Source organism: Sardina pilchardus, chromosome 5 (genome assembly GCF_963854185.1).
Source record: "Sardina pilchardus chromosome 5, fSarPil1.1, whole genome shotgun sequence".
Classification (NCBI taxonomy): domain Eukaryota; kingdom Metazoa; phylum Chordata; class Actinopteri; order Clupeiformes; family Clupeidae; genus Sardina; species Sardina pilchardus.
The window spans coordinates 25,075,481-25,085,606 of NC_084998.1; the positions used below are offsets into that span (position 1 = coordinate 25,075,481).

Here is a 10,126-nt window from a genome sequence, read left to right on the forward strand (position 1 = left end):
ACAGTAGAAATATGGCATAGAGATAGTCAGTCAATCACTGAAGTGGGTGACGGCCTAATACCAACACCTACTTTGAAATGGGGAGGGGAGGGGAGGCAGGGCCCATTGTGTGCACAAAGGACCGGTTTGCCAGTGCAATTCAGTCGCTTGAGTCCCCATTAAAATATTGTTATTTCTATAATGGGCAGGCATGGATGCTCGAACTATACGTTCCATTACCTTGATATCATATTAGATGCTGAATACAGAGGACACACTGATTCAGAGGATGAATGGTAGTGTGTGGCCCAATATGGCTCATAGGGTTAGGGACCAGGTGAGTATTTTCCAACGCTTAAAACAAAATGAATTGTTTTCCTAATCAATTCTACTCAAACTTTACTTTGATAGAAGGAGACCAGTGAGATCCTCTGTAATCTGGTAAAAAGACACTATAAATAGGCTGTAAACGCATGAAATAAATTTCACCTAGGCTACTTGACGACAAGGCTACTCTTGCGCGTAATCAAATGACTGAAAGGCTACGATTAGCAACATTGTGCTCAAACTTGTACATCGTGTCATACAGTAGCATGCTGCCTCGAGTGCCATGTTTTATTTTGTTTTATTTATTTTTTTATTTTTTTACCTATAATCTGGTGTGAGAACGACTTTGTGAAGATTGGAAATGTAAAGCAAGCACGGGGCAGGTCAGGCCATTGTGACGCACAGGATATCAGAAGTTGTAGCCTACCGCGACATAATATAGGTGTTTTCATGGTGATATTTCAAGTTCTCTCTGTCGGACAAAACTGAACCAAAACTTGATTGAGCACGGCGACTTTGCTGGGTTTTGTATGCTGACTTATTTTAAAAGACTGAAATTATATTTGCAGGCTTCTGTCTTCCCGACTTCGCAATGTCGGAAGGAAACGAGGTAAATTAAGTAATTATTTGAGTCAAATGTATCTGTTACAGAGGTGAGGTAGGCTATTCACTGTAGGCCTAGCCTACTATTGTAGAATTAATTAAATCTTTGACGTTATGCCGTAGCCTATAGCCTACTCATCTGAACGAATAGCTCAGGAGTCTATCAAATGCCGGAAAGTCATGTATTTACTTAGGTTATAATATCCTGGCATAGAACAACTGGTAAAAGCGATGCCAACCGGATACAGTAGAGAATAATTCACCCCGAGTCATAGGCCTATGGCTGACAAGTTATTTTGACATTAACTAAATTCATAGGCTAGGCCTACTGTATATTCTACTAGGCTATTGTGAATAAATGAATGATTGTGTGTTGTGCCATAGCCAAAGAAGAAATCTTCTGAGGAATCAAGGGCTGAATGTAGCTCCACCATGAGGACCTCAACGATTGATGCAGGTTAGTCTAAATTAAATTCAGACGTGCTAAATAGCCTAATGTCAATATAATAGTAAAAAATAATGCTTAATGGTCAGAAAAATGTGGTTATTGTCATACAATTAGCACAAGTGCCTCATCCCATTTAAAACGTTTCCATTCAACTTATAACTGTAGTGATATTTTCAGATTTGGATCATATGAATCTTTCTCCCATGATACGCCACCTTGTGGAAAACATGACGGAAGAGTAAGAGACTCTAACACTACTACTCCTACTACTAATAACAAGACTCATCAACAACAACAGGGTGATATTATGGTGGTGGTTGTTAGGGTTTTGCTATATGTTCTAAATGTCTTTTCCCTTTTTCAGGCATTGGAGAATCGTCCGTGAGGCTCTATGTGTGCCTGTGAGCTCAATTTCATTCTCATAATAGCATTGATATAGACTATTTCTCGTCAATCATAAAGTGTAGAGAAAAAAAATTCTACAATATTCTTTGTTTTAATATTCTTCTCTGATGAAAAAACGTATCATCTGATTTCATTTACAGAGGACCAGGGAAGAAGTTTGCCAGCTTTGTGCCGGCATAGTAGTGAAAGTGGTCCGGACGGCTCATTATTACCTAATCCCAGCCCTCGGTGAAGTTCTGGCTGTTCCTGCTGCACATGTCATTCTATATGGAACGAAAAGGTCAGGGTAACACCTATTTCTGCAACAATATGAATGAATGTTATATTATGCGCATTGGCTGTAAATGTTCTATTTGGATGTAATTATTTCATACTCACCAAGATTTTGATTTGTGACTAATTGTGCATTTTATTGTAACTGAAGTAGCGCTTTTTGACCGCAAATTGAGCTTAAGTAGCATCGTTATAGGGCATTCATTGTTTTCCCTCATTGATTTTAGTTCAGCTTTGCCGACTGTAAATTGTTAGTCTGGTATCTACACGTGGTCATTATGTCTCGTAACAGGTTTGGCACTTCAGAGGCCAAGAATGCTGAAGAGTCATGTCTGGGAGAAGGACCTCAGAGAATTACCTATGAAAGGCCCTTGGCAGCTGCCAAGATGGAAGTAGATGGGATTTTGCAGGAGCCTGTCAGGATAGTCAGTGGTTTGCCGTCAGCTGTGCCTGCGTTAGTGAAGGAACCCAAGTCTGAAGCCTCAGGACTTTCCAGCTCTATCCCGCTGCTCAACCAGCTGACTGATGGCGAATTTCAAAATAGGGCAACAAATCGAGTCAGTGAGATTTTGCTCAGAAATCTTGAGAACGATTCCTGCCCTGAATTACCAGCTGGCATGTCTGTTGAAGATCACGATGATGATGAAGAAGAGGATGATGATGAGCCAAATGCCCGAGTGGAAAGTCAGGCAAAACACTTTCTAGCCTTTATTGACCCTCTGTCATTGGCTTTTGCAGATGATCTAGTTGGTGAAATCATGGAATCCATGAACGAGACTGTCTCCAGTCAAGATTATCATGTGGCAGCATTTGATGTTGTCGAATACATTACTGAGGGGATGAAGGATCTTGTGGAGACAGCACGAGGCATAGGAGCTGTTTCTGTCAAAAAGATCTGCGCAACATCTCAAAGAATGTTCAGTGCCATTAAGAATGTTGTGGGAAACTTGTTTTCTAAATCTGCCTACTCTGACAGAAAAGAGGAAACAACAATGGCATACGCCAGAAATGTCATTTGCGATGTGATTATCTCCATGCAGAGTGACCTTCGAGATTTTGAGAGTGCAGAAAATGTAGAGCAAGCAGCTCTGATTCATAAGATCCTTGGTGCGATGTTGAATGAAGTGCAAATGATTGACATCAAAATAGGCAAGGATAGGCCACAAAGCCATCGACTGCCGTCACCCTCTTCTGCTGACTCAGAAGTAAATGACCAAAACAGACTCCGTGACACTCCTGATTCCCCTGAGGTACCTATCAAAGGGATTTCCCCTGTTTTCGTGTGCTCCAATATTGGAATGAAGGACTCGTCATTGTCTAGTAAAAGTTCACACGAGACCATCACTCATGTGGTAGACACCATCTTCGAATCGGGGAAACGTGTTCACATCACTAGAAGACTGGAAGAATTAATGTCAGACACCAAAATGATGGAGTATTCTCATAATATTGCAGGTGAAGTACAGAAGCTCCTTAAAAGTTATCATGGTGTGCAGACTTTATCTGTGCCAGTGGGGAAGAGTCTCTCAGACTCCGTCCTGTACAAGTTGCGACCAAGAGCCGTAGGAAAGAATGAAATTCCATCAGGTTTCATTTACGGTTATGTAGAGGAGGCTGTGAAGCGACTTGTCCTGTCATCTTTATTCCCCTCAATCTCTTCATCAACGTCTGAGGAGTTTGGGAGCACAGTGGATGTATTCACGCAAGTGATGACACAAGTAGTCATGGAGACACTTTCCACACAGTCACAGGATAACGTAGCTTCCTCACGTAACAGTACTGATGACATCAAGGAATTGATCAAGGATAATCAGAAACTGTCAGACAAACAGGCACAGGACACCAAAACGCCATCTTTCACTAGTAGCTCAGACAATGTGCTCCCACACATTTTTGATGAACATGGTGAAAGAGGTACCTCTTTGTCTCACTTACGTCTCTTAGAGTCCAATAACTATGCCTCCTTGGTGTCTATGCTGGTCATCCAACTTCTGAAGAAGATTAATAGTTTACACCAGAATGTTGACCAGAACACACTTCCAGACAATGTTCTGGATATGTCCAATGACTTGATTGGGGACATTCTGAATGAGCTGAATAAAACTTTTGGCATCAGAAGTGATGGACATCATCCACAGGAAGTGAATATTCACCACATTTTCAGAGTAGTTTACAAGGAGCTCACTCAGGACTTTGGGTCTGAAAACATGCTCTGTTCTGCCCTGAAGTCACAAAATCCATCTTTGACATCTTCACTGGTAGAACAACTGACAAAGGCAATTGCATCTGCATGTCTACCACCAAGTCAAACTGCAATTGGACCTCAGAAAAAAAGAGAGGAAAAGACCAGGAACAACTTGTTTCCCTTTCGGCTGAAGATGCCGACATTCAACTGGAAGGTAGAGTATCATGCTTATCATTTAGTTCATATAGGTCATGAGGTGTTGTACTGCACAGTAAAGCATACATTGCAATACCTAGTTGTAGGGTATAACTTTTAGTTTCTATAAATGTTCTTCAGAAATCAAGGAGAGGAGAAGTCAGTGAATGCAAGGATTCTGCTGTTGCAAAGACAAGTAAGTTCTTGTTGGTATTTAAACCTGATCTCCCTGCTGTAACTTACAGTTTGAATAGATAGGATACTGTATATAAACTAAATTTTGTTTGTCACAGGTTCATCTAAAGTTCAGGCAAATGCATCCTTGTCTGAGTTGAGAGAGTCTCCTGTGTCTGCTGGTCCACTGGAGGTGCCACTGGAGGAAGCGACAGTGGGGTGCTGTTTCTTCAGGATCCCTAAGTTCAAGCTCTCCTTCAAGGTGGAGTTCAGTTCATGCTAACACATGTTAATATTGAGTTTAACCATGCTTATCTCATAGATTAGTGACTGAAGGACAAAACTGATTCAACATGATCTGTGAGTATGCACATGAAATGTCTCATCATCAGTATTTGAATTTGAAATAATTAGTCTCTTTCTAATTTTATCAGAAATTAATGAGGGGTGCTAAAGTTGCACATTGTGACTATGTCAACTCAACTGAAGAAAACAGCAATGTGCCAGGTAATAAAAACAACAACAAAAAATAGATACAAACATTGAACATTCAGTCATTGAAACTATTCTGAAATGTCTTTGACATATTCTTCCAGGCTGTGCAACATCCTCTCATGAGATTCAGCTTGAAAAGACCACTGCTGAGCTCACTGCCTCTGAGGGTCCAACCAGGGCTTGCCAACGCATCCTCTCTTGAGATGTGACCTTCTCACTTGAATCAACTACACCATCAGATTATCTTTTCTACACCTAAATCCGGCTATTTTCATTGACCAAATACTTTATTTTCATTGAACTTGTCAAAGTCAAATTAAATATGCATTCAATGAAATAATGACGTTTGTATTTACTGTAATGGAAATAACATAAAATGACTGATTCACTGACCCCTGGTGGATGTAAAAGTGTTATGTGTTCTGTTAGAATTAAATCTAAATTGGGTAATGGTCTAGAATGGTGTAAGTAGAGTTGTTATCATGTGGTTGGTTCCACCACTAATTAGACTCAATAACACTGCAAAAACAAAAATGGAGATGATGAAGAAAGCTAAACATCAGGTCATTATCTGGTCCCAAACTCAAATGTGATTCTTGAAAAAGACTTTGAGAGGAGCTTTAAAATTATTTCAAATTACATTAACAAATTTGACCAATATCACAAATATTAGGTAGACTACACTGCATTTCCTCACCATGAAAACAGCAAAAGAAATGCTAAAAAGTATTAATTATTGTTTTCTATGAAAATTATGTAAATCAACATAAATTGTTATTATTGTGAATCAAAAATAAATATTATTATAAACTAAAATTATATTCCTCATATGTGTTAGTAGTACCCATGTCAGTGGAAGGTATGTCCTGAGGAGCACAGACATTTTTGAATTGTAATGCATCAAATTACAAGGTCAGAAAGAGAGATAAAAGAACTATATTGTCGATCTGAGAGGTCCCGGGTTTTACTGTAAGTGGCTCCCAATTAGGCCACCAATTAGCCACATCACCACAAACCTAGAGCTCCCCCTGCTGGCACAGACAAACACAGAACAGCAGCCAACAGATTTACACAGATTGACCAAGAGGGCCAGGGACGAACCCAACACGGGAAAGCTGGATCGTCACAATTCACATTTTACAAGGCGACCCTTTTTTTTTATCCGAATTCAGGCTGTAGGAGTGAAGTGCATAATATGGGTGACCTACCAATATCACGTGGGTACCTATGCAATACAGTAGGCCTATTTGTATCTGTGACAGAGAATGTAATGACTTTCTGATGAACCAACAGTAGAAATATGGCATAGAGATAGTCAATCAATCACTGAAGTGGGTGACGGCCTAATACCAACACCTACTTTGAAATGGGGAGGGGAGGGGAGGCAGGGCCCATTGTGTGCACAAAGGACCGGTTTGCCAGTGCAATTCAGTCGCTTGAGTCCCCATTAATATATTGTTATTTCTATAATGGGCAGGCATGGAACTATACGTTCCATTACCTTGATATCATATTAGATGCTGAATACAGAGGACACACTGATTCAGAGGATGAATGGTAGTGTGTGGCCCAATATGGCTCATAGGGTTAGGGACCAGGTGAGTATTTTCCAACGCTTAAAACAAAATGAATTGTTTTCCTAATCAATTCTACTCAAACTTTACTTTGATAGAAGGAGACCAGTGAGATCCTCTGTAATCTGGTAAAAAGACACTATAAATAGGCTGTAAACGCATGAAATAAATTTCACCTAGGCTACTTGACGACAAGGCTACTCTTGCGCGTAATCAAATGACTGAAAGGCTACGATTAGCAACATTGTGCTCAAACTTGTACATCGTGTCATACAGTAGCATGCTGCCTCGAGTGCCATGTTTTATTTTGTTTTATTTATTTTTTTATTTTTTTACCTATAATCTGGTGTGAGAACGACTTTGTGAAGATTGGAAATGTAAAGCAAGCACGGGGCAGGTCAGGCCATTGTGACGCACAGGATATCAGAAGTTGTAGCCTACCGCGTCATAATATAGGTGTTTTCATGGTGATATTTCAAGTTCTCTCTGTCGGACAAAACTGAACCAAAACTTGATTGAGCACGGCGACTTTGCTGGGTTTTGTATGCTGACTTATTTTAAAAGACTGAAATTATATTTGCAGGCTTCTGTCTTCCCGACTTCGCAATGTCGGAAGGAAACGAGGTAAATTAAGTAATTATTTGAGTCAAATGTATCTGTTACAGAGGTGAGGTAGGCTATTCACTGTAGGCCTAGCCTACTATTGTAGAATTAATTAAATCTTTGACGTTATGCCGTAGCCTATAGCCTACTCATCTGAACGAATAGCTCAGGAGTCTATCAAATGCCGGAAAGTCATGTATTTACTTAGGTTATAATATCCTGGCATAGAACAACTGGTAAAAGCGATGCCAACCGGATACAGTAGAGAATAATTCACCCCGAGTCATAGGCCTATGGCTGACAAGTTATTTTGACATTAACTAAATTCATAGGCTAGGCCTACTGTATATTCTACTAGGCTATTGTGAATAAATGAATGATTGTGTGTTGTGCCATAGCCAAAGAAGAAATCTTCTGAGGAATCAAGGGCTGAATGTAGCTCCACCATGAGGACCTCAACGATTGATGCAGGTTAGTCTAAATTAAATTCAGACGTGCTAAATAGCCTAATGTCAATATAATAGTAAAAAATAATGCTTAATGGTCAGAAAAATGTGGTTATTGTCATACAATTAGCACAAGTGCCTCATCCCATTTAAAACGTTTCCATTCAACTTATAACTGTAGTGATATTTTCAGATTTGGATCATATGAATCTTTCTCCCATGATACGCCACCTTGTGGAAAACATGACGGAAGAGTAAGAGACTAACACTACTACTACTCCTACTACTAATAACAAGACTCATCAACAACAACAGGGTGATATTATGGTGGTGGTTGTTAGGGTTTTGCTATATGTTCTAAATGTCTTTTCCCTTTTTCAGGCATTGGAGAATCGTCCGTGAGGCTCTATGTGTGCCTGTGAGCTCAATTTCATTCTCATAATAGCATTGATATAGACTATTTCTCGTCAATCATAAAGTGTAGAGAAAAAAAATTCTACAATATTCTTTGTTTTAATATTCTTCTCTGATGAAAAAACGTATCATCTGATTTCATTTACAGAGGACCAGGGAAGAAGTTTGCCAGCTTTGTGCCGGCATAGTAGTGAAAGTGGTCCGGACGGCTCATTATTACCTAATCCCAGCCCTCGGTGAAGTTCTGGCTGTTCCTGCTGCACATGTCATTCTATATGGAACGAAAAGGTCAGGGTAACACCTATTTCTGCAACAATATGAATGAATGTTATATTATGCGCATTGGCTGTAAATGTTCTATTTGGATGTAATTATTTCATACTCACCAAGATTTTGATTTGTGACTAATTGTGCATTTTATTGTAACTGAAGTAGCGCTTTTTGACCGCAAATTGAGCTTAAGTAGCATCGTTATAGGGCATTCATTGTTTTCTCTCATTGATTTTAGTTCAGCTTTGCCGACTGTAAATTGTTAGTCTGGTATCTACACGTGGTCATTATGTCTCGTAACAGGTTTGGCACTTCAGAGGCCAAGAATGCTGAAGAGTCATGTCTGGGAGAAGGACCTCAGAGAATTACCTATGAAAGGCCCTTGGCAGCTGCCAAGATGGAAGTAGATGGGATTTTGCAGGAGCCTGTCAGGATAGTCAGTGGTTTGCCGTCAGCTGTGCCTGCGTTAGTGAAGGAACCCAAGTCTGAAGCCTCAGGACTTTCCAGCTCTATCCCGCTGCTCAACCAGCTGACTGATGCCGAATTTCAAAATAGGGCAACAAATCGAGTCAGTGAGATTTTGCTCAGAAATCTTGAGAACGATTCCTGCCCTGAATTACCAGCTGGCATGTCTGTTGAAGATCACGATGATGATGAAGAAGAGGATGATGATGAGCCAAATGCCCAATTGGAAAGTCAGGCAAAACACTTTCTAGCCTTTATTGACCCTCTGTCATTGGCATTTGCAGATGATCTAGTTGGTGAAATCATGGAATCCATGAACGAGACTGTCTCCAGTCAAGATTATCATGTGGCAGCATTTGATGTTGTCGAATACATTACTGAGGGGATGAAGGATCTTGTGGAGACAGCGCGAGGCATAGGAGCTGTTTCTGTCAAAAAGATCTGCGCAACATCTCAAAGAATGTTCAGTGCCATTAAGAATGTTGTGGGAAACTTGTTTTCTAAATCTGCCTACTCTGACAGAAAAGAGGAAACAACAATGGCATATGCCAGAAATGTCATTTGCGACGTGATTATCTCCATGCAGAGTGACCTTCGAGATTTCAAGAGTGCAGAAAATGTAGAGCAAGCAGCTCTGATTCATAAGATCCTTGGTGCCATGTTGAATGAAGTGCAAATGATTGACATCAAAATAGGCAAGGATAGGCCACAAAGCCATCGACTGCCGTCACCCTCTTCTGCTGACTCAGAAGTAAATGACCAGAACAGACTCCGTGACACTCCTGATTCCCCTGAGGTACCTATCAAAGGGATTTCCCCTGTTCTCGTGTGTTCCAATATTGGAATGAAGGACTCGTCATTGTCTAGTAAATGTTCACACGAGACCATCACTCATGTGGTAGACACCATCTTCGAATCGGGGAAACGTGTTCACATCACTAGAAGACTGGACGAATTAATGTCAGACACCAAAATGATGGAGTATTCTCATAATATTGCAGGTGAAGTACAGAAGCTCCTTAAAAATTATCATGGTGTCCAGACTATATCTGTGCCAGTGGGGAAGAGTCTCTCAGACTCCGTCCTGTACAAGTTGCGACCAAGAGCCGTAGGAAAGAATGAAATTCCATCAGGTTTCATTTACGGTTATGTAGAGGAGGCTGTAAAGCGACTTGTCCTGTCATTTTTATTCCCCTCAATCTCTTCATCAACGTCTGAGGAGTTAGGGAGCACAGTGGATGTATTCACGCAAGTGATGACACAAATAGTC

The 10,126-nt window shown here is 40.4% G+C and overlaps 1 protein-coding gene across 1 annotated transcript; it reads left to right on the forward strand.

Annotated features, from left to right (window-relative positions):
- The first annotated feature begins 898 nt into the window (after window positions 1-898).
- LOC134080848 (uncharacterized) lies at window positions 899-5,344 on the forward strand. Its single transcript, XM_062537460.1, has 9 exons — window positions 899-916; window positions 1,294-1,366; window positions 1,535-1,595; window positions 1,722-1,758; window positions 1,903-2,042; window positions 2,328-4,434; window positions 4,557-4,611; window positions 4,709-5,096; window positions 5,186-5,344. Exons 1-8 carry the CDS (start codon window positions 899-901, stop codon window positions 4,870-4,872), a joined length of 2,655 nt encoding a protein of 884 aa, XP_062393444.1. The 3' UTR covers window positions 4,873-5,096; window positions 5,186-5,344.
- The last annotated feature ends 4,782 nt before the right edge of the window (window positions 5,345-10,126 follow it).